The sequence below is a fragment of the Mobula birostris genome, chromosome 7 (assembly GCF_030028105.1).
Source record: "Mobula birostris isolate sMobBir1 chromosome 7, sMobBir1.hap1, whole genome shotgun sequence".
Classification (NCBI taxonomy): domain Eukaryota; kingdom Metazoa; phylum Chordata; class Chondrichthyes; order Myliobatiformes; family Myliobatidae; genus Mobula; species Mobula birostris.
The window spans coordinates 9,873,092-9,897,773 of NC_092376.1; the positions used below are offsets into that span (position 1 = coordinate 9,873,092).

The 24,682-nt window shown below is 43.2% G+C and overlaps 1 protein-coding gene across 5 annotated transcripts in view; it reads left to right on the forward strand.

Moving 5' to 3' along the window:
* myo7aa (myosin VIIAa) overlaps positions 1–24,682 on the forward strand; it is a 292,479-nt gene that overhangs the window by 89,423 nt on the left and 178,374 nt on the right. For 3 of the 5 annotated variants that reach the window (XM_072262606.1, XM_072262604.1, XM_072262607.1), the window contains 7 exons: positions 8,893–9,006; positions 10,057–10,209; positions 12,243–12,260; positions 15,750–15,934; positions 17,911–18,032; positions 19,402–19,544; positions 23,202–23,315. In XM_072262606.1, coding sequence (XP_072118707.1) covers positions 8,893–9,006; positions 10,057–10,209; positions 12,243–12,260; positions 15,750–15,934; positions 17,911–18,032; positions 19,402–19,544; positions 23,202–23,315 — 849 coding nt within the window. The remainder of the gene's footprint in view (positions 1–8,892; positions 9,007–10,056; positions 10,210–12,242; positions 12,261–15,749; positions 15,935–17,910; positions 18,033–19,401; positions 19,545–23,201; positions 23,316–24,682) is intronic. The other 2 variants (XM_072262608.1, XM_072262605.1) reach the window with 2 other exon arrangements.

The window sequence follows — 24,682 nt, forward strand, 5'->3', positions numbered from 1 at the left end:
CCTTCCTCACCACCGACACAACCTGCAAATTAACCTTCAGGGAATCCTGCACAAGGATTCCTAGGTCTTTCCTGTAATGTGACAGTTTTGTACTCAAATGAGACCTAACTAAAGTTTTATACAGCTGCATCTTTAGGCTGAAGAACGTGTTTCCATGATCTATGCATCTGTATCTTGCCTTCCTTACTCTTGTATACCATGTCCTGACCAATGAGAGAAAATACACCATGTGTTGCCTTTACCACACTATCTACAATCTACAAGGTTGGTTAGAAAGGTGTATTATGTACTGGCCTCCGATAGTTGGAGGATTTAGTTCAAGATCTGTAAGGTGCTGTTGCAACTCTATGAAATCCTAGTTAGACCACACTTGGATTATTGTGTTCATTTCTGGCCACCTAATTATGGGAAGGATATAGAGATAATGCAGAGATTTACCAGGACACCGCCTGGATTAGAGAGGAAAGGATGAGCAGTTTAGGGGTTTTTTTTTCTCTGAAGTGGTCACGGAAAGATCTTAGGCTGAAATGTTGACTGTTTATTCCCCTCCATAGACGCTGTCTGACCTGTTGAGTTCCTCCAGAATCCTGTGCACATTACGCAAGGAGCAAAGAATTGGAACTGAAGAGACACAATTTAAAAATTAAGGTTCTTAAAGATTCGCTTTATCTTTCATGTGCACATGGAAACATAGTGTTTCTGTCAAATCGAATCAGCAAGTATTTTGCTGGTTAGCCTGCAAGTGTCACCACACTTCTGGCACCAACGTAGCATGCCCACAACTCACTAACACTTACCTGTAGGTCTTTGGAATGTGGGAGGAAACCAGAGCACCCGGAGGAAACCCATGCAGTCACAGGGGTAAGGTAGAAAATCCCTGTGGAGGCCAGCAAGAATTGAACCCCGACGCATAGCACTAACAGCTACAGATCCTGGAATACAAAGTAACGAATGAGCTGGAAGAAGGCTGAGTAGTATCTATGCAGGAGAGGAGTTATCACCATTTCAGATTAAAACCCAACACCAGTGCTAAGAAGGGAGATGGTCGGTACAAAGAGGAGAGGGGGCGTGGTGAGATGAGCCAGAGGTGATTAGTGGACTGAAGAGGCATGAGAGATGATGGTCAGCTTGACTCTGGTGGAATTGGGAGATAGAGGCAGGTGGTTTAGATGGAGGCAGAGAGAGAAGAGACTCAGATGGAGTGATTTGGGTAGGTATTGATAAGGTTGGAGACAGCTACTGGAGGGTGATCAGCAGGAACAAAAAGGGCTACCAGTACTGAACTCTAAGTGATAAGTAGAAACATTAGGAGAGAGTCTGAAAATCTGTTGGAGTCATCTACTGTATCTAATACTCCCCATGCAACCTCTACAGTGGTGAATCCCAACTCAGATTGAGGAACCACTCCAAATGCCACAAACATGGGTTTCCTGATGACCACCAAATTTAATGCTATTTCTCATTCCTATTCTGCCACTTCTACAGTCCTAATGAAACCACTCTTGGGTTGGAGAGGCAGCACCTCATATTTCACCTGGGTAGCCTCAAACTTGATATCATGACTATCAATTTCTCTAACTTCCCGTCACTTCTCCCCACCCTCTTTCTCTCATTCCATTCCCCGTTCTTGCTCCCCTTTTATCTCTTCTCTTTCCTACCCATCACCTCCCTCTAGTCCCCCTCTTCCTTCCCTTTCTCCCATGGTCCACTCTCCTCTGCTATAAGATTCCTTCAGCCCTTTACCTTTCCCACCTATTTCCTTGCAGCTTCTCGTGCCATGTGCCCCCTTCCCTACTGACCCACTTTTCCCCTCACCTGGTCTCACCTATTACCTGCCAACTTGTACATTTCTCCCCCCCCCCCCCCCCACCCTTCTTATTCTGGCTTCTTCTCCCTTCTTTTCCAGTCATGATGAAGGGTCTCAACCTTATTTATTCCTCTCCAAAGATACTGCCCAACCTGATGAGTTCTTCCAGCATTTTGTGGGTGTTGCTCTGGATTTCTAGCATCTGTAGAACCTCTTGTGCTTATTATTGAAGAGATAAAGGGCCGATGGAACCAGCTAGGGGAGAGTGTTGAGCCAGTGGGTGAAATGTGTGGGTGGAAGATGAATAGAACTGGGATGATGGGTGTCTTGAAGGTGATATGGGAAGGGAACAAAACCAGGGGCACCCAAGTTTGATGGGAAGGGAGTGGGGCAGACACTGAAGGTGAAGGTTACCTGAAGTTGGAATTTGAGCTATCTTCAAAGGCCATGTCTGGCACTTGGGCATTGCAACATTTAAGAGAAGTTTGGGTTCAAGATTGAAGATGGGTTAATGTCATGTGTAAAGGAGAGCAAGATAATTGTTACTCCAGATCTGATACAGCACAAATAAAATGCATTAATATAAAAAACCAATAATAATAAAAAATACAACAATATAAATATATATGTAGCCTTGGGATAAGTACACACTCAGGACAACAAATACTTTTTCAGGTTTTTATCTGTTTTAGGTGTTTAAATCTTGAATTGGAAAGAGATTAACCCTCCTACTGTATTTCATCGGTTTTCACAAACTATGGTGTGTTTGAATTTGGAAAAAATTAGAAGTGCGGTTTATGACCCTTCCATTAGATTTGAAAAAACTTGGAGGCCATTCATTCAGCATTTTCATTTGATGTAATTTGATCATTTCCAAACTTGTTTTATTTCTCTGTACTGTTGGTTGAGAGGAATGGAGTCGTCGACACTAAGGTTTTCTTTTTTCCCATTTTTAAGTTGTTAGTATTGCCCAAGTCTTTTAGTTTAGTTGACTAATTCTGTTTAGTTTTTTTTTGGGGGAATGGCGGTTTTTTTTCTATTTTTTTTTATTTTTCATGATTTTTTTCAGTTTTCTTTTGCTTTGTATTATTCATTGTTATTTTTACACGATTGGGAGCTTTGTTTATTTATACTATTTGGTCTTACAAATACTTATTTTAAGTGTAACAATATATCTCCTACTATTTGTATTATTGTTATGTTTTGTTTCTATGTTATGAAATTAATAAAAAGATTGAAAAAGAAAGAAAGGTGTTTAAGTGCCAGAAGAGAGTTGCGAAACAAAACAAACGAATTTACAACCAGTTCTTGCCGTTATAATCTCAGTTTAACTTTCGATCCACACCCTTGTGCATGGACAGAATTGCATATGCAGTATAAAAAAGCTAATACGGTAGTGGCAATCCTACTTGGTTGGTGAGGAACTTTGCCCAAGCCACGCGATCCAGCATTGAGTCGTTTACTCAAGAAACTCTTTCCTCACCATGCCTAGCACACTCTGGGAAGAACCCATATCGAATGCTCCACCAGCATCTTCAGCAGAAACAAAATGGTCGCCCCACTATCCCGCGCGTGCGTAATGACATAACCGTCTCCCTTAAAGGCACAGACAACTATTTTAGCATTACCTGGATGGATGCCTAAGTACAACTTTAACGATACTGAGTAAGGTCCGACGGTCACCCGGTTACATACAAGATAGTTTGTATACATTGTATATAGAGTGACACTAGGCACAGGAGTGTCTGTACTTAAGGTGACTCCGACAGGAAACAATAAAGTAGTGGTGGTTGGGGGCGTGGAGGGATAGGTTAGTGGATGGAGGTGTTGATCAGCCTTACTGCTTGGGGAAAGTAACTGTTTTTGAGTCTGGTGGTCCTGGCGTGGATGCTATGTAGCCTCCTCCCTGATGTGAGTGGAGCAAACAGCCCATGAGCAGGTTGGGCAGGAACCTTCATGCCTTTTTATTGTTTCTGTGTCTGTGTGATGAAGGGTAGGCTGATACTGGTAATCTGTCAGGCAGATTTGACTAGCAGTTTTAGAACCTACATAACTCGCATTGGTAGGAGGGGTATGGAGGGCAATGGACCAGATGTGGGTTGATGGGACTAGGCAGAATAACAGTTTAGCATCAACTTGATGGGCTGAAGGGCCTGTTTCAGAGATCTGTTCTATGGCTCTGTAACATGACCACAAGGAACAGCTTTAATTGCTCTTGTATACAAGTTTGCAAGTCATTGTTCATTTTAAAAGCAAAAACCTTAATCATATGAGAGGAAACCTACACATGGGAAAAGATCATCTTGCATTACCTACAGTACTCTATTTAATTGCTTGTGTTTGTCATAAGCTGAAGGGTTGGTGTAGATGTTGTATGAAAGAATTTAGAAACATAGAAAACCTACAGCACAATACAGGCCCTTCAGCCCACAAAGTTGTGCCGAGCATGTCCCTACATTAGAAATTACTAGGCTTATCTATAGCCCTCTATTTTTCTATTTTATTTATTTTTATTTTTATTTTTCTAAGCTCCAAAAATTTAGAGTTGATAGAAGCAAATATCATAAGAGTTAATGTAACATGTACAGTGGCCACTGTATTAGGTACATCTTATTGCAAATATCTAATCAGCCAATCATGTGGCAGCAACACAACGCATAAAAGCATGCAGACACGGTCAAGAGGTTCAGAGCAAACATCAGAATGGGGAAGAAATGGGATCTAAGTAACTTTGGCCTTGGCAGATATTCACACACGACAGTCAGTTTACAGAGAATGGTACAAAAAATTCCAATGTGCAGCAGTTCTGTGGGTGATGTGAGGTCAGAGGAGAATGGCCAGACTGGTTCAAGCTGACAGGAAGGTGGCAGTAACTCAATTAGCCACATGTTACAACAATGATGTGCAGAAGAGCATCTCTGAAAGCTCAACATGCAGAACCTTGAAGTGGATGGGCTGCAGCAGCAGAAGACCATGAACATGAGCTCAGTGGCCACTTTATCAGGTACAAAGATATAAAGATAAAGTGGCCACTGAGTGTGTGTCTAATCCAAGCAGAAGAGGATCAATTTCACCCTCCACTGTTTTGAAACTAAAGACAACTAATTTAATTGTGACTATTTCTACTCCATTGCTGGTTGCATTGTTCTTGGCTGTGTCAGGAAACCCAAGCCAGGCTGTGTAGAGTTTCCTTTAATATGAGATTTGTATTTAAAATTCTGTATCTGGAGTATTCCGTGCATTTCTAGTCACGCCATTACAGAAGAGTTTCTCCAGAATGTTGCCTGGATTAAAGAGTGCGAGCTAAGTTCAAAGTAAATTTATTATCAAAGTACGTACATTTCACCTTATCCAACCCTGAGGTTCACTTTCTTGTGGTCATTCAGAGTAAATAGAAGAAACACAATAGAATCGATGGAAGACCACACCCAAAAGGACAATGTGCAGAAAAAAAAACTGTGCAAATACAAAAAGAAAGATGAAAAAAGAAATAATAAATAAGGAAGCAATAGATACTGAGAGCATGAGATGAAGGGTCCTTGAAGGTGAGTCAGTAGGTGGTGGGAACATTTCAGTGTTGGGGCAAGTGAAGTTCAGTGCAATTATCCCTTCTAGTTCAAGAGCCTGATGGTTGAAGGATAATAACTGTTCCTGAACCTGATGGTGCGAGTCCTGGGGCAACTGTACTACATTCCTCTTGGCAGCAGCGAGAGGTGAGCATGGCCTGGATGGTGTGGGTTCTCAGTGATGGACACTGCTTTTTTGCTACAGAATCAAGGATAGTTCTATAGTTTCATTTAATATCAGAATGTATAGAACAGTGCTGTCAGGGATGATGGCAGAGCAGAGACTGCTGAAGTTTCTGGGAATAGTTCACATGGTGCAGGATAGATATGTCCCACAGGAAAAGATGTTCTCAAATGGCAGGGCTGGGCAACCGTGGCTGACAAGGGAAATTAAGAACTGCATAAAAGCCAACGAAAAGGCATATAAGGTAGCAAAGTGAATGGGAAGTTGGATTATTGGGAAGCTTTTAGAATCCAGCAAAAGGTAAGTAAGAAAGCTATAAGAGGAGAAATATGAGGGTAAACTAGCCAATAATATGAAGCAGGATACTGAAAGTATTTTTTTCAGTTATATGAAGAGTAAAACTGATGTGAGAGTTGATATCGGAACACTGGAAAATGGTGCTGCTGAGGTAGTAATGGGGGACAAAGAAATGGCAGATGAACTTAATGAGTGCTTTGCATCTGTCTTCACTGTGGAAGACACTAGCAGTGTGCCAGAGGTCCGTGAGTCTTGGGGAGCAGGAGAGAGTGCCATTACTATTACAAAGGAAAAAGTGCTAGGCAAACTGAAAGGACTCAAGGTGGATAAGTTAACAGGACCAGATGGACTACACCCCAGAGTCCTGAGAGAGATTGCTAAAGAGATAACAGATGCAGTGGTCATGATCTATCAAGAATCACTTAATTCGGCTATGGTTCTGGAAGACTATAAGATTGAAAATGTCACTCCACTCTTTTAAGAAGGGAGGAAGGCAAAAGAAAGGAAATTATAGGCCAGTTAACCTAAGCTCAGTGGTTGGGACATTGCTGGAGTCTATTATTAAGGATGGGGTTTCAGGGTACTTGGAGACTAATGATAAAATAAGTCAAAGTCAGTATGGTTTCTGTAAAGGGAAATCTTGCCTGACAAATCTATTAGAGTTCTTTGAGAAAGTAGCAAACAGGGTGGACAAAGGAGAGGCAGTGGATATGGTTTACTTGGATTGTCAGAAGGCATTTGATAAGGCGTCGCATATGAGGCTACTTAACAAGATAAAAAATCCTATGGTGTTACAGGAAAGATACTGGCATGAATAGAGGAATGGCTGATAGGCAGGAGGCAGGGAGTGTCAATAAAAGGGGCCTTTTCTGGTTGGCTGCCGGTGACTAGTGGTGTTTCTCAGGGGTCAGTATTGGGACTGCTACTCTCACATTGTTGTCAATGAATTAAATAATGGAATTAATGGCTTTGTGGCAAAGTTTGTGGATGATATGAATATAGGTGGAGGGGTAGGTAGTACTGAGGAAGCAATGTGATTGTAGCAGGACTTGGACAACTTGAAAGAATGGGGAAAAAAGTGACAGCTGGAATACAGTTTTGGGAAATGTATGATAATGCATTTTGGTAAAAGGAGCAGTAGTGCGGAATATTATCTAAATGGGGAGAAGGCTCAAACATCAGAGGTGCAGAGGGACTTGGGAGTCCTCGTGCAAGACTCCCAACAGGTTAATTTACAGGTTGACTCTTTAGCAAAGAAGGCAAGTGCAATATTGGCATTTGTATCAATGGGAATAGAATTTAAAAGCAGGAAGATAATACTGAGGCTTTATAAGACACTAGCCAGGCTGCACTTGGAGTATTGTCAACAGTTTTGGGCCCCATATCTCAGAAAGGATATGTTGTCATTGGAGAGAGTCCAGAGGAGGTTCATGCAGATGATTCCAGGAATGAAGGGGTTAACATATGAGGAGTGTTTGGCGATTTTAGGCTGGTAGCGGTCTGTCACCTAAAGCTTAATGGAAGTTTGATAAGGCAATAAGACAATGATCAGAAAGACTAGAGTAAATCAACAGCTGAATAGTTTAAAAAGAAAATTTGTGTTTTGGAATGGCTGAGTCAATGTCCTGGCCTTAATCCTATAGAAAAGTTGTGAAAGGACCTGAAGCAAGCAGTTCATGCAAGAAAGTCAACCAGCATCCCAGAGGTGAAGCAGTTTTGTAAGGAGGAATGGCCTAAAAATCCTCCAAGCCGATGTTCAGGACTGATCAACAGTCACCAGAAATGTTTGGTTGAAGTTACTGCTGTATAAGGAGGTCATGCCTGTTACTGAAAGCAAAGGTTCACATATTTTTTCCAACAAGTACATATAATATTGGATCATTTTTCTCCATCAATAAATGAACAATTATAATGTTTTTATTTAATTGGGTTCTCTTTATCTAGTTTTAGGACTTGTATGAAGATCTGATCACATTTTAGGTTCATATTTATGTAGAAATAGAGAAATTCTACAGGGTTCACACATTTTTGCACTGCTGTAATAAGTAATTATATAAAAACTTAAGCAAGCATAAGAAAAGTTAAACTATGGGGAAAAGTAACAATTTTGTGCTCTAATCCAACAATGGATAGGAAAGCCATAATAACATCTGTCGGACGATGCTGAGGATGTTCTACGAGTCTGTGGTGGCCAGTGCGATCATGTTTGCTGTTGTGTGCTGGGGCAGCAGGCTGAGGGTAACAGACACCAACAGAATCAACAAACTCATTTGTAAGGCCAGTGATGTTGTGGGGATGGAACTGGACTCTCTGACGGTGGTGTCTGAAAAGAGGATGCTGTCTTGGACAACGTCTCCCATCCATTACATAATGTACTGGTTGGGCACAGGAGTACATTCAGCCAGAGACTCATTCCACCGAGATGCAACACTGTGTCATAGGAAGTCATTCCTGCCTGTGGCTATCAAACTTTACAACTCCTCCCTTGGAGAGTCAGACACCCTGAGCCAATAGGCTGGTCCTGGACTTATTTCCATCTGGCATAATTTACATATTATTATTTAATTATTTATGGTTTTATATTGCTATATTTATACTCTATTCTTGGTTGGTGCAACTGTAACGAAACCCAATTTCCCTCGGGATCAGTAAGTATGACTATGACTATGAAAGGTTTAGCTGGGTATGGGCCAAATGCAAGCAAATAGGCCCAGCTCAGTTAGGCAATTTGATCAGCATGGATGGGTACCATGGAACTCAAACTCTGACTCGGTCATTGCCCCCACCCTTTGTTCTCCTCTTGCCTCCTTCCCTCTTCCTGCTTTTCTCTGCAACTAAAAATATTTCATTTCTCAACCTTGTGTCTAATGAAAGGTAGTTGACCCGAAATGCTGACTCTGTTTCTTCACCCTACAGATGCAGCCTGACCTGCTGAGTGTTACCAGCATGTTCGTGTTTGTTTCGGATTTCCGGCACCTGCAGTATTTTAGTTTGCTAATCTCTGAGATGCTCTATGACTCGTCTCTGTGTGCCCACAGGGGGACTATGTCTGGTTGGATCTGAAGACCGGCCGTGAATTTGAAGTTCCAATTGGAGCCGTGGTGAAGTTATGCGACTCCGGGCAAATTCAGGTTGTGGATGATGAAGGGAACGTAAGTATTCTTAAATCTCTCTTCCTTGAACATAAATTGGAGAAATTATTATGGTTTTTCTTTTGATTGACTTTTCTGTGGGTTGAATAGACGCAAATTTGCAGTTCATTTTGGGAATATTTTAATATCAATGAATCTGCAGTGTTTTGGAATAGAATCAGTTCTATTATCACATACGTGCAATGAAATTTGTTATTTTGTGGCAGCTGTACAGTGCAATACATAAAATTACTATAAGTTACAAGAAATAGTTGGTGGTTATCCATTCTGACTGACCAGAGCCAGCACTCTCACTGCCCAGGTGAATAAATAGCGCAAAGAGAGGAATGGTGAGGTAGTGTTGATGGGCCGTTCAGAAATCTGATGCCAGAGTTGTTCCTAAAATTGTGTGTGTCTTCAGATTCCTGTACCACTTTCCTGATGGTAAATGAGAAGACATCATGAGCGATGGCAATGACTGAGTCAGAGTTTCAGTTGCAGGGTTTGAGTGGTTCTGGTCAACTAGTTGGATAACTGTCAACTTGTAGTGAGGACCCTCGACATTTGCTCAGCTCTATGATGAACTGAGGCTGGGGTCTGCTCCTGCCGCAGTGATGCCTGGCTTTCATGACTTTTGTAAAACTTCCCTTCTGAATGCTATTTGCTTACTTTTATTGTTTGCACAATTTTATTTCTCTCTCTGTACATTCACTGTTCAACGGTCTTTTTTATGGGTTCTTTTGGGTTTCTTTGTTTTGTGGCTGCCTGCAAGGAGATGAATCTCAAGGTTGTATAATGTATACATACTTTGATAATAAATGTACTTTGAACTTCAGTCTTGTCCCAGAATGTTCATCAGACATGGGGTCAGAATTGGGCCATTTGGCTTATAAAATCTGCTCCAACATTCAATCATAGCTGACTTTCTTTCTCCTGACCCCATTCTCATGTTCTCTCCCATAACCCTTAACCCTCCAACTAATCAGGAACCTATCAATCTCTGCCTTTTGTTACAAAATAGTTCTATCTTAGCTAAACTCGGACATTTAGTCTCTTCACTCACTTTTCTAGGAGCACTGGATCTCACCTCAGAATGCCACCAATATTAAGCCCATGCATCCGACGTCCGTCCATGGAGTGGAAGACATGATCCGACTGGGAGACCTAAATGAAGCAGGAATTCTACGTAACCTCCTCATCCGTTACCGAGACCGCTTGATCTATGTGAGTGTAGTCCATTTTGGGTGGCGTCTGTGGTTGTGGCATGTGAGAAAGGCAGTGCTCCTGTTTAACATGACAGATTTAGCCTATTTTTCTCTCTGTAGACACTGCCTAACCAGCTGTGTATTTCCACCCTATTTTTGTTTGTATGTTTGAATTTTAATATATGTTTTGTGTTCAGGGCTTCCTTGATTGTAGCAGTAGCTTCACTACCATACAAGTCCCAGGTGGAGACTCAAGAATACCATCACTCACAGACCACTCTTGGTCTGCTCTCTCCCCTTTAACCTGTTTGGCATGGGTTGCCCCAAAAAGAGCCAAAGTATAAAGCCCTGGCTTAAGCCAACATAGATCTCTGGATCATTGAGGCACGCAAGCCTCCAAACCATGACAGAGTTGTCATCTTCTTGGAGGCTGGACTCAATAGCAAAAGTTTTGAAAATCAACCCCTCTCTTCACAGGTGCTGTCAGACCTGCTAAATATTTCCAGCATTTTTTCTGTTTTCTGCTGTATTTTGTGATTTTTTTAGCAATGATTTTTGTACTGAAATATTAATTTGGGAATTTGGATTACTTTGTGCAGTTCTTGCAGCTTTTAAAATGAGTTGCTTAAAGTACTCATGATCTAACAGCACTTCATACTTATCACTGAGAAGTGTGATTAGATATCAAAAATAACTGACGTCCAGACTGTGATTTTTTCACAAGTCTGGGCTGTACGAATCTCCTATGCTCCTGGACCCAGTGCCTTTCCTGCCAGGGTGGTTGTGAGAAGCTGGTGTCTGGAAAGACACAAGGTGATCTCCATTTAATGTATTGTTGTTCTATGTGGTGTCCCAGTTCAAGATGTGATCTCATGTATTGCTTCCCATGTGTGCAATCTCCTCTGTTTCTGTTTCTTGCCCCACTTCACTCATGGAGGTCGGGGCATTACTCTCCCTGCCAGCATTTATTGTCTATCCTTCGTTGCCTCTATGGAAACTGTTTAGTAGCTCGAAGTCATTAAGAATCAGACCTTGGTAAGTGAGGCCACTTCTATCCCCTTTTTTGAAGATGCATTTTCACACCTGTCCAGCAGTCGCCTTATTACCTTCATAGAATGATGAAGGGTCTCGACCTGAAATATCAACTGTTTATCCCTCACTACGCTTTTTAACTTTAATAGTTAACTATTAGATTTTTTAATATATGCCAGCTGCAGTAACAGGTTTCTAATTTGTTTTTGAATAGCTGGAATCATAGCTGCAAGTCCTGTGACTTGCCCCCTGCACCCCTGGGCATTCTGTTACACCAGTGGCTGTGCATGATAGTTGTGATCTACTCCTAGATTCAGGATTGTTTAATGTCATTTCCCATACACAAGTGTAAAGGAGAATGAAATAACTTACTCTGGCTCTGCAGCCCAAAAAGCACAATAAGATAAAGAACACAATAATAATAATAAAAAAACAGTGAGTATAAATATATGGTAGCTCGTATACATAGATTAATTGTACGTCCATAAAGTGACATTGGTGAGCTGGTGTGTACACATACCTTGAGTACTCAGCCTGATATTTTTTTTCCTGGCCTGGCTGCCTTATTATGATTGACTCCCTGCCGAGTCCTTCTCGCGTCTGCTGCTGTTACAGACAGTAGATACTCATCTGGGAGGGGAGGGGATGTTTTTGTGGCCAATATTGTGTTGCATGCCTTGAAGCATGCATAAGTTGTTTAGACCATCAGGGAGAGAGGTATGACTGGTACAGTAAATCCTGTTTTCCCCTTGCGTAGTCAGTAACGCCCCTGATGCCCAGCCAGTGTTCCTGAAATTTTTGTGCCAGGGCAGTCTTGATGCCTAGGATGAGGTATCTCTTGGCTGCTCTGAGAGCTGTCCTGAGTGTTTTCTAGACCCCATGAGAAAACTGAATGTTGCTATGTAACCACAAGAGTTCTCCTTCTCTACCCCTCCCTCCCCCCAAATACTGTGTCCTTTCATGATGATCTTTTCCCCCCTCCTCCGGCTTTTTAATACATTGCTTCCTCTCCCCCAACAGACAAACTGTGGCAGTCGGGTAAGTGCAGTGCATGGCCATACATGACTGAAAGCAGCCATAGTTACACCGTCAAAGCCTTCCACACCATTAACTCCACATGTCTCATGTTTCAAAGGCTGCACTCTGCATGGCTAACCATTGGCATTGGTGTTTCTGATCTCATTAGGGGTGCCAAGTCATCCATGACCACTTGCATTCTCCAAGTCACCATTTTCATGGCTCTGCATAGCTGAATTCAGTCGGTGGTGGGTGCCCTACCTCTCCATCTCGTGCTAATGGGGTTCAAAGAGTTAAGACAAAGCTTAATAAGCTATCATGATCATTTAACATTTCCCCATGGCCCCTCAGCAACTGGCTTTTATTTTGGTTTTTGGAGGGGTGTGGTTTGTATGCCTTGTGTGCTTAAAGGATATTCATAAACTGAAAAGGATACAAGAATGTATGGATGATACAAGATTGGATTCCTTCTCTAGAAAAGGGAAAGTGTGCCCATGAATTGGGAGCAGGAAGGGCCACCTAGGAGAATAGATCTGGAGGTCATGGGTTAAAGGTGAAATGTTTAAGGGAAACCTGAGGGGGAATGTCTTCACTCAGAGGGTGGTGGGAGTGTGGAATAAGCTGCCTGTGGGAATGATGGATGTGGGATTATTTCAACATTAAAGACACATTTGGATTAAGTACATGGATAAGGAGCTAGGTGAGGGTTGATAGGACTAGGCAGGTTAACAATTCAGCATGAAATAGATGGGCTGAAGGGTCTGTTTCTATGACTAAGGTTATGACTGAGGAAGCGGGGGAAGGGTTTGGGGGGAGGGTACTAACCTGATGGAGGCCTTTGTTGTGAATGCCATTTACAAGTGCAGCATTTATCTGCTCAGATGGAAAAATAAAACTCAAACCAAATTACAACCAATCTCACCCCCACCAGAGGCTCGAGTTGTAGAACAGAAATATGCTCCTCAACCCATCCAGCCCACACTGAACATCAGCCAACCATTTTACACGAACCTGACATCTATTCTCCTGACTGTCTTCAGCTTCCCACCCTCCCTGCACCCGCCCCCCGCCAGACTTTACCACTCACTGATGGCCCAGAAGCTGTTTACAGTGACCAATTAACCCGCACGTTGTTGGGATGTGGGAGGAGTCAGGAATTTTCGTGGGAAAACCCTCACCACCAGGTTTCACATTCAAGTTTGTTGTCATGGGCGTTGATACCCAAGGCATAAGCATCATGACAGTCAGTGTTTTTGCAGAGGCATCACTGTAGAATACAAACACAAGTTAACAAACATAGATTACATAAATTTGAGTTTATTGATTATGCACAAGTACATCCATGCACAGGTGCAATGAAACACCGACTTGCATTACAGGCACAGAGCATCACAAGAAAAAAAATATATTTTTTTTAAAGTTCAAAGTACATAAATGTCACCATATACATTCCTGAGATTCATTTTCTTGTGGGCGTACTCACTAAATCCACAGAATAATAACCATGACAGAATCAGTAAAAGACCGCCCATTTAGGGCATCCAACCAGGCAACAAAGTGTGCAAATAGAAAAGGAGAAATAATAATAAATAAATAAGCAATAAATATCGAGAACATGAGGTGAAGAGTGCTGGAAAGTGAGTCAGTAAGTCGTCGAAACATTTTGGTGGTGAGGCTGTGAAGATGGGTGAAGTTATCCCCTTTGGTTCAAGAGCGAGTAACTGTTCCTGAACCTGGCGGTGTGGATCCTGAGGCTCCTGTTCCTTGCTGATGGCAGCATTGAGAAGAGAGCATGGCCTGGGTGGTGGGGGTCCCTGAGGATGGATGCTACTTTGCTGCAACAGTACTTAATGGTAGGGACAGCTCTACCCGTGGTAGACAACGCCATATACTTTTTTGTAGGATTTTCCATCCAAGGCACTGGTGTTTCCATACCTGCCACCACTCTTCTGTGGAGGTTTGTCAAAGGTTTAGATGCCATGACAAATCTGCGCAAGCTCCTAAGCAAGTAGAGGTGCTGCTGTGCTTTCTTTGTAATTGCACTTGTGTGCTGGGCCAGGACAGGTCCTCTGAAATAAGGACCCCGAGGAATTTAAAGTTGCTGACCCTCTCCAACTCAGTTCTTAACAAGGAAGGACACAAGTAGAACAAATAATAACATTTGTTAGAGTGCAGAGTGATGAAAATGGTTATAGTGTTGCTAAACTGTTGTAATTCTGGTTGTGCCAATTAGTTATATCCACACAACAAAATAAACACAAAGATTGATTTAAGTTGAGGGAAGTGTGGTCGGAGGTAGAGTTGGGGGTTTTCAGATCAGCTTAAGAACCTGATGGCAGTGGGGAAGAAGCTGTTGTTGAACCTTGAGGTTTGGGTCTTCATGCTCCTTGTAACTCCTGCTGATGGCAGAATTGAGAAGAGGTGCTGTCTTCCTGAGACATCACCTCTTGTACACGTCCTCGATGGTGTGGAGAGCTAAACCTGTGATGGAACTGGTTGAGTTCACCCTCCTCTGTAGCCTCTTGCAATCCTGTGCATTGGGGTTTCCATACCAGGCCTTGATGCAGACAGTCAGAGCGGTTTCCATTGTGCATCTGTAGACGTTTGCCAGTCTTCAATCTCGTGCAGAATCTCCTTGGACTTCTAAGAAAGAAGAAATGGACTGCCTTCATGGTTGACTAAATGTGCACGTGCAAACTCTGTGTAGATGGCACCCAAGAAACTGAGGATGGCAAGTCTTCATTCAAGGGCTGGTGTGAGCGTGGGATGAGCTGTCAGTAGAAGTGGTGGATGGGGGCTTGTTTGCAGCATTTAAGAGAAGTCTGGATAAGGACATGGATGGGATGGGTACAGAGGGGTATCGTCCAGGTGTGCATTGATGGGACGAGGCAGAACAAGTTCAACGTTAACTATATGGTCTGAAAGGCCTGTTTCTGTGTTATAGTGTTCTATGAGTCTATGACACGGAGCCCAAAGTTCTGTTGCCTCTTGCATGAGACATGGAGCAGAATTAGGACATTTGGTCCATTGCGTCTTCTCTGCCATTCCATCACAGCTAATTTATTATCCCTCTCAATCCCATTCTCCTGCCTTCTCCCTGTAGCCTTTGACAATCTTGCTACTCAAGAACCTATCAATCTCTGCTTTAAATATCCCCAATGACTTGACCTCCTCAACTATCTGTGGCAATGCATTCCACGGATTCACCACGATCTGGCTGAAATTCCTCTTCATCTCGGTTCTAAAGGGGTGTCCTATTCTGAAGCTGTACCCTCTGGTCCTAGACTCCCTCACTATAGGAAACATCCACTCTTTATTTTAGCCTTACAATATGTTATAGTCTTGAATACGACCCCATCTTCAGGACAACATGTGAATGTTTCCCTGCTGATGTAGTATAGGGAGTTTGCAGCGGGAACTGTTATGGGAGCGGTGTATCTCTGTGCAGGAGGAGTAAGGGCTGCAGACTTTGGAGGTCTGCTGGTAATGGGCGCAATGTGACTGTTTCAGACGTACACGGGCTCCATCCTGGTGGCAGTGAATCCCTATCAACTGCTGCCCATCTACACGGCCGAGCAAATCCGGTACTACACCAACAGGAAGATCGGGGAGATGCCGCCTCATATCTTCGCAATTGCCGATAATTGTTACTTCAACATGCAACGGAACGGCAAGGACCAGTGCTGTATCATAAGGTGAGTCAGTGACCACCCCCACTCAGTAGCCTCATGATGACCACCTTTGAATGTTATTAATCATAAATTGGCCATCAGGTCCTTGAACCGGCCTACACAACCCTAACACTATGGGAAAACATATGGGCATTGGTAATAGTTTATTATTGTCACACATACCAAGGTATAGTGATAAGCTTGTCTTGGATACTCTCCATACAGATCAGATCATTACTCCGTGCATTGAGCTAGAAATAAGGTAAAACAATAACAATGCTTGGGTAGCGGGGTAGAGATGCATCGCTACCAAAGAAGGTGAAAGGTGCTCCTTCCCTCCACTAACCTGCAGGTCACCCTTGGGCAAGGTGTAGCACTTGCTTGGCTCCCCAATCAGGGTCACGTGAAGCCATGGGAGCAGGTGGTGGATGGTCGTATGAGCAGCTGGTGCAGATCACAAGTCCTGGTTATGTAACCACTGACACCAGGCAGACAATCTCTGAAGAGTATTGATAATGGCTGAGACCACCCATCTTGTAAAGACACTGCCCAGAATAAGGCAATGGCAAACCACTTCCATAGAAAAATTTTCCAAGAACAATCAGGGTCTTGGATAAAACCATGCTTGCCCATATCATACGACATGGCACATAATTGTGCTGAATAACAATGCAGAGTGAAGTGTAAAAGCTACAAAGAAAGTGCAGTGCAGGTAAACGATAAAGTGCAAGCTCATACCAAGGTAGATTGTGAGGCCAAGAGTCTGTCTTACTGTACAGGTCTGTTCAAGCGTCTGATAGTGGTTGATAGAGGTTGTCCTCGAGCCTGGTGTTATGTGCACTCAGGTTTTTCTAACTTCTGCCCGCTGGGAGAGGGGAGAAGTGAGAATGTCTGGGGTGGGAGGGGTCTTTGAGAAGCCAAACATTCTTGTATAATAAGATAGACTCTTGACCCATCGGTCTACAGTACGTTGTTATGGCTTTGCACCTTGTTATCTGCCTGCCTAGCACTTTCTCTGTAACTGTAACACTTTGTTCTGCATTCTGTTATTTTTTTTCCCTTCTACTGTCTCACTGCACTGTTATAATGAATTGATCTGTGTAAATAGCATGCAAAATGAAGTTTTTCAATGTTCCCTGGTACATGTGACAATATTAAACCAATTTACCAGCCATTTAATAAATGAATGAAAACTTGGTTATTGGCTTCCTCATCTTTGTTAAATTTGAATTAGTTTATTAATATCATGTGTACAGTGAAAAGCTTGTCTTGCATTCTCTTCATACTGATCAGACCAGTAGTGCATTGAGATAGTACAAGGTAAAACAATAACAGAATGCAGAATAAAACAATTACAGAAAAAGTGCAGTACCTTTAGACAATAAGGTGCAAATCATAATGAGGCAGATTGGAGTTGAGAGTCCACGTTGAACTGGGCAATCATTCAATAGTCTTGTAACAGAGAGATAGAAGCTGTCCTTGATCCTGGTGGCAGGTGCTTTCAGGCTTTTGTACCTTCTGCCCAAGGGGGAAGGGAAAATCTCAAGTATGGGTAGAGTCTTTGATTATGTTGGCTGCTTTACTGTTATGATGAAGGTTTGAATGTAATTGTAATTGAACTTTACCTGAAATGATAAACTTCCTCCTTCCTTTTGTTCTATGGTCCACTCTCCTCTCCTATCAGATTCCTCCTCATTCAGACCGTTACCTTTTCCACCTATCACCACCCAATTTCTTACTTCATCCCCCCCCCCTTCCTAGCCCACTTGGCTTCTCCTGTCTCCTTCAGGATTGCCCTTCTCCCCCACCCCCCACCTTCTTATTCTGGCATTTCCCCCCTTCCTTTCCAGTCCTGATGAATGGTTTTGGCCAGAAACATTTCCATAGATGCTGCCTGACCTCCTGAGTTTCTGCAGCGTTTTGTGTGTTGCTCTGGATTTCCAACATTTGCGGAATCTCCAGTGCTGATGAATTTTAACTTTTTTTTGGGGGATTTCTAGCGGAGAGTCTGGTGCTGGGAAAACGGAGAGCACAAAGCTGATACTACAGTTCCTGGCAGCCATCAGTGGCCAGCATTCGTGGATCGAGCAGCAAGTCCTTGAAGCGAATCCCATTCTAGAAGGTTTGTTGGTGTAACCTTGATATTGAGGCACTGCCATGTCCATTGAAAACAGAGGTACCAATTCAGAGTTGGACATAGAGATAATAAGCATTTACACAACATTTACATAATGCTGGAGGAATTCAGCAGGCCAGACAGCATCTATGGAAAACACTAAACAGTTGACGTTTCGTGCTGAGTCCCTTCATAGTCATCGTCATAGTCATACTTTATTGATCCCGGGGGAAATTGGTTTTCGTTACAGTTGCACCATAAATAATAAATAGTAATAGAACCATAAATAGTTGAATAGTAGTATGTAAATTATGTCAGTAAATTATGAAATAAGTCCAGGACCAGCCTATTGGCTCAGGGTGTCTGACCCTCCAAGGCCACAGGCAGGAATGACTTCCTGTGACGCTCTGTGCTGCATCTGGGTGGAATGAGTCTCTGGCTGAATGTACTCCTGTGCCCACCCAGTACATTATATAGTGACACACATCAAAGTTGCTGGTGAACGCAGCAGGCCAGCATCTGCAGAATTCCTGTTGTTTACATTACATAGTGGATGGGAGACATTGTCCAAGATGGCATGCAACTTAGACAGCATCCTCTTTTCAGACACCACTGTGAGAGAGTCCAGTTCCATCCCCACAACATCACTGGCCTTGCGAATGAGTTTGTTGATCCTGTTGGTGTCTGCCACCCTCAGCCTGCTGCCCCAGCACACAACAGCAAACATGATAGCACTGGCCACTACAGACTCGTAGAACATCCTCAGCATCGTCCGGCAGATGTTAAAGGACCTCAGTCTCCTCAGGAAATAGAGACAGCTCTGACCCTTCATCAGGACTGGACAGGAAGGGGAATAGTAGTCAGATCTCAGCCCAAAATGTCTACTGTTTACTCTTTTCCATTGATGCTGCCTGACCTGCTGAGTTCCTCCAGTATTCTTTATGTGATTTCTAGCATCTGCAGACGTCCTTGTGTTTTTGATTTGCACAACATGTCACTTAAAGATTACCTGTTAGCTTTAGTTGTCACATGTACATAGAAATATACAGTGAAATGATTCGTATTGCATTAATGACCATGCTGTTCGAGGATGTACTGGAAGCACCCCATAAGTGTCCCCATGCTTCCAGCGCCAACATAGCATGCCCACAACTCACTAACCCTAACCGGCCCATGTTTGGAATGTGGGGGGGGGGGGGTGGAACTGCAGCGCTCAGAAGAAACCCAAATGGTTATGGGAAGGACGTGCAGAGTCCTTGCGGACTGTGGCAGGAATTGAACCCTGATCTTACAGCTGGCACGGTACAACATTATGCCAACCTCCTCGCTACTTTGCTTAATTCATAAAGTCACAATCTAACCTCTCTGCCCACAGCCTTTGGGAATGCTAAAACCATCAGGAATGATAACTCCAGTCGTTTTGGGAAATATATCGACATCCACTTTAACAAGCGAGGGGCCATCGAGGGAGCCAAGATTGAACAATATCTACTGGAAAAGTCTCGCGTTTGTCGTCAGGTGGGTAAGGAATTGAATGGGTCACAGGGGCAAAGGTGACCTGGGTGAAAGAATAGCAATGAATTCAACACCACCTCCATCACAGTGCTGCATATCAGGATGCTTCCTCTTTGTTTCACTCATATTTTATTTAGAGATGCGACAAGTCTTTCTGGCCCAACAGGCCTGCACTGCCCAATTATTTGTTTTTTATTTAAAAATACAGCATGATAACAGCCCCCACCTCTCAGCCCAAGTAGACCCATGTGACCAATCAACCTCATAACCTGTACGTTTCTGGAATGTGGGAGGAAACCAGGGCACCTGGAGAAAACCACGCAGTCACGAGGAGAACATACAAACTCCTTACAGACAGCGGCAGGAATTGAACTTTGATCCTTTGAGCTGTTATACTAAATGCTACACTGCTGTGCCTACCATTTAAGCTACCTGAACCTTCATGTCCAACAAGTGAACAATGGTTTCCCAGGACGGGAACTTGGGATGTGCGCGGCACAACTGACAAGTGTGTTTACAGATATTTTTAATCTCTCCTTCTCCCAGTGCAGAGTGCCCTTCTGCTTCAGAGCATCCACCATTGTCCCTGTACCAAAAACGGCCAAGGTAACATGTCTGAACGACTGGCGTCCTGTTGCGCTCACCTCAATAATAGGCAAATGCTTTGAGAGGCTGGTCAAGGACTACATCTGCAGCTTGCTACCACCCACACTGAACCCCCTACAGTTCACCTACCAACACAACTGATCAACAGATGACACAAAAGCCAAAGCTCTGCCCACCAACCTTAAACATCTGGACAAGAAGAATATTTATGTGAGAAGGCTGTTCTTGGTCTACAGTTCAGCATCCAACACCTTAATTCCCTCCAGGTTTGACAAGAAGCTCAGACCCTGGCCTTGACCCGCCCTTCTGCAGCTGGATCCTGGACTTCCTGTCAGATTGCTGGCAGGTGGTAAGAGTGGGCTCCCTCACCTCTGCCCCTCTGAACCTCAACAAAGGTGCCCCTCAGGGCTGTATCCTAAGTCCCTTCCTTTACTCTCTGTACACCCATGACTGTGTCACCACCCACAGTTCCAATTAGCTAACTAAATTTGATTGGCCTAATCTCAAATAATAATGAGGCGGCCTACAGAGAAGAAGTCATCACCCTGACACAGTGGTGTCAAGAAAACAACCTCTCCCTCAATGTCGCAAAAACAAAGGAGCTGGTTGTGGATTACAGAAGGAATGGAGACAGGCTGACCCCTATTGACATCAATGGATCTGGGGTTGAGAGGGTGAACAGCTTTAAGTTCCTCGGCATAAACATCACCGAGGAGCTCACGTAGTCTGTGCATACCGACTGTTTTTTTTTAAAGAAAAAAGCACAACAACGCCCCTCTCACCTCAGACACTTGAAGTTTGGTATGGGGCCCCCAAATCCTAAGAACATTTTACAGGGGAACAATTGAGAGCATCCTGACTGGATGCATCCCTGCCTGGTTTGGGATCTGTACTTCCCTCAATCGCAGAGAGTGGTGTGGACAGCCCAGCACATCTGTAGATGTCAGCTTCCAACTACTCAGGACATTTAAAAAAGACAGGTGTGTAAAAAGGGCCTGAAGGATTATTGGGGACTTGAGTCACCCCAACCACAAACTGTTCCAGCTGCTACCATCTGGGAAACAGTATTGCAGCGTAAAAGCTGGGACCCACAGCCTCTGGGACAGCTTCTTCCACAGGCCATCAGACTGATTAATTCATGCTGACACAACTGTATTTCTATGTTGTATTGACTGCCCTGTTGTACATACTATTTATTACAAATTACTATAAATTGCACATTGCACATTTAGATGGAGATGTAATGTAAAGATTTTCACATATGTATGTGAAGGATGTAAATAGTAAAGTCAATTCACTTCAATTTATTAATGTGTGGTAATTGGTAAAGCTTTATTATTGCCACGTGTTGGGAGATATTTATAAAAGTTTTTGTAAGGGTTCATCCAGGTAGATCATCAAGTATGAAGCGCCAGTAGCAATATGCTGTTTACTTTTTAAAGTGTCATAAATGCACTTTATTATTTGTGTAATATACTTTATGGAACTCAAGGCAGAGGCTCACCTGGACGATCAGTGATGGATGATGGACGTTAGTCTTGCCCCTGACACGAGACACTACTTAACCCAAAAAGCTCAGCAAACTGCATCTACCTTGCAACATTTGGATAATCAACCTGGCGGAAAGACTGTTGACCAACAAACAAATGTTACTTTGTGCTTTGTGTGAGTTACGTCTATTGTTGTGCAGCAGGGTATTGTTTCATTTGGCAGTGCACGTGTATATGGTTGAATGACAATAAAATTAAACTTGAACTTGATCATTCCATACACAAGTACTTTGAAATAGTTTTTAAAAAGTGCGGAGTTCGCCGTTATTTTTATTTCGAGATACAGCACTAGAGCAGATCCTTCCACCCCAATGAGCCCACACTGGCCAGTTATGCCCATATGACCAATTAAACAATTAACCCATCCATATGTCTTTGGGATGTGGGAGGAAACAAGAGCACCCAGTGGAAACCTACACGGTCATAGGGAGAAAATACTAATTCCTTACAGGCAGTGGTGGGAATTGAACCTTTGTCACTGGTGTTAGAATAGCATACCTTAACTACTACGCTACCTCAAATTGCCTTAAGACATTGTTTTGTTAGTAAACACTCCTTCAACTTTGCTTTAATTGCCTCGCCTCCCAAGAATTATGAACTTTTAAAAGAAAACAGGAAGTGTTTTATCTCTCCAGCAAGCCGAGTATCCAAGCGTTACAAGGTGGATACAGTTTACTGAGTTATTTCGGTTAACAGTTTTCTAGGGTTGGTGGCAAAACCAGCATCTATCATCCATCCCTGATTGCTCTGGTAAGTCTCTGCCTTGATCTCCATAAAACCACAAGTCATATGTAGGAGCAGAATTAAGCCATTCAGCCCATTGAGTCTACTCTGCTAGTCCATCCATTATCTCTCTCAACCTCATTCTCCTGCCTTCTCCCCATAACCTTTTCATGCCCTTAATAATCAAGAACCCATCAATCTCCACTTTAAATATACCCAATGACTTGGCTTCCACAGCTGTCCGTGGCAATGAATTCCACAGATCCACCACTCACTAGCTAAAGAAACTCTTCACCATTTGTTCTAAATGGACATTCCTCTATTTTGAGGCTGTGCCCTCTGGGCCTAAACTCCCCACTATGGGAAACATCCTCTCCACATCCACTCTATCTAGGCCTTTAATATTCGATAGGTTTCAGTGAGATCCTCTCTCATTCTTCTAAACTCTTGTAAATACAGGCACTGCCATCAAATGCTCCTCATGTGCTTCATTTCTGGGATCAATCTTGTGTACCTCCTCTGGATCCTCTACAAGACCAGCACATCTTTTCCCAAATAAAGGGTCCAAAACTACTCTCAATATAGAATCAGAATCAGGTTTATAATCACCGGCATGTGTTGTGAAATTTGTTAACTTATGCAGTGTGTTCTGACCCCCTGTCATTCTTCTGGTGAAGGGAGGAATTCTGAGGTTGGTGTGGAGCCAGTTGATTGCCAAATTTGAACATAGAACAGTACAGGTCCTTCGACCCACTTTGACTTTCTTCCTTCCCTTCCACAGGCCGACGGGGAGAGAAACTATCACATTTTCTACTGCATGTTGATGGGGATGAGCCCTGACCAGAAGAAGAAACTGGGTCTGGGGAAGCCGACAGATTACACCTACTTGACCATGGTGAGACCTGTGGACTGCTGATCGACTGAGGAGTGTGTAACGTTGCTCTGGTGATTTTCAGAAATCTGTGGACTAAGTTTAAGGAAAAATTGGTTCAGAAAAGGAAACTTCCAGTGGAATAATAGTATTAAAGTAATTAATTACTAGAAAATCCCATTTGTAGTGAAGGTTACATCAGGAAGATTAAAAAAATCCAGTATGGTATGTCACTAAAGTAGTAAGGGGTCCCTACGGTTGTTATAACCATTGGGTGGGTGGGTAGTGGGATGGTAGCCAATGCTGCCAATGGAGTGCATCTCAAATAGCCTCTGACAATCAAGTCCAGCTCCTGGCTTACATGTGTGGTTTAGCCACTAAGCCCAGCAGAACAGTTTTCACTGAAAGGAAAAGGGGCAAAGGCGGGTTACTGGCGTCTTAAAACCAGTCACCTTGGGCAAGTGGGGTTCATCAGTTGTAGTTGGCAGCTCATCTCGGAAAAGGAAAAACCCCTATCTCAAACTTCTGCTGCCTTGCGGCTATACCCACTCATGGGAAAGGCTTTGGGAGTAGACCCCAAGAAAAAATTTACACTTGGAGTTGCTAAGTCAGTCCAACGTTGAGTTCAACACTGACGACTCCTGTGATGCCAATGCTGCCAGACTGTATCGGTCTCTGCCATTCCTTTGAATTCATCAGCTGCATGGAGAGGGGAAGCCACTACCTGGCCAACAGCTAGCTCTCCATATCGTCCTGGCCTGGCTTCTGTACTGGCTTGCATATCACATAGACAGCTGACCGCAACATTTGTGGTTGACCTTGGCCAACAGAGGGCCTCAAAGTGGTAAGTCATTAAATTATTCAGCCACTATTCAAGGTAAATTCCATTTAATACATTAATTCCAAATGAATAATGGAATGATCCTTCAAAGCAGAGATGAGGAAATTCCTTAGCCAAGGGTGATGAATCTGGAATGGATTGCCACAGGTGGCTGTTGAAGTATACTTAAAGCAGGGTTTGATAATGGAGAGAAAATACAAAAAAACTGGAGCATAAAGGAACTTGGGAGTGCTTGTGCAGGATTCCCTAAAGGTTAATTCGCAAGTTGAGTCTGTGGTGAGGAAGGCAAATGCAACGTTAGCGTTCATTTCAGGAGGACTAGACTACAAAAGCAAGGATGTAACGTTGAGACTTTATAAAGCACTGGTGAGGCCTCACTTAGAGTATTGTGAGCAGTTTGGGACCCCTTACCTTAGAAAAGATGTGCTGAAACTGGAGAATTAAAAGGAGGTTCATGAAAACGATTCTAGGATTGAATGGCTTGTCATATGAAGTGTTTTCGATGGCTCTGAGCCTGTATTCACTGGAATTTAGAACAATGAGGGGTGAC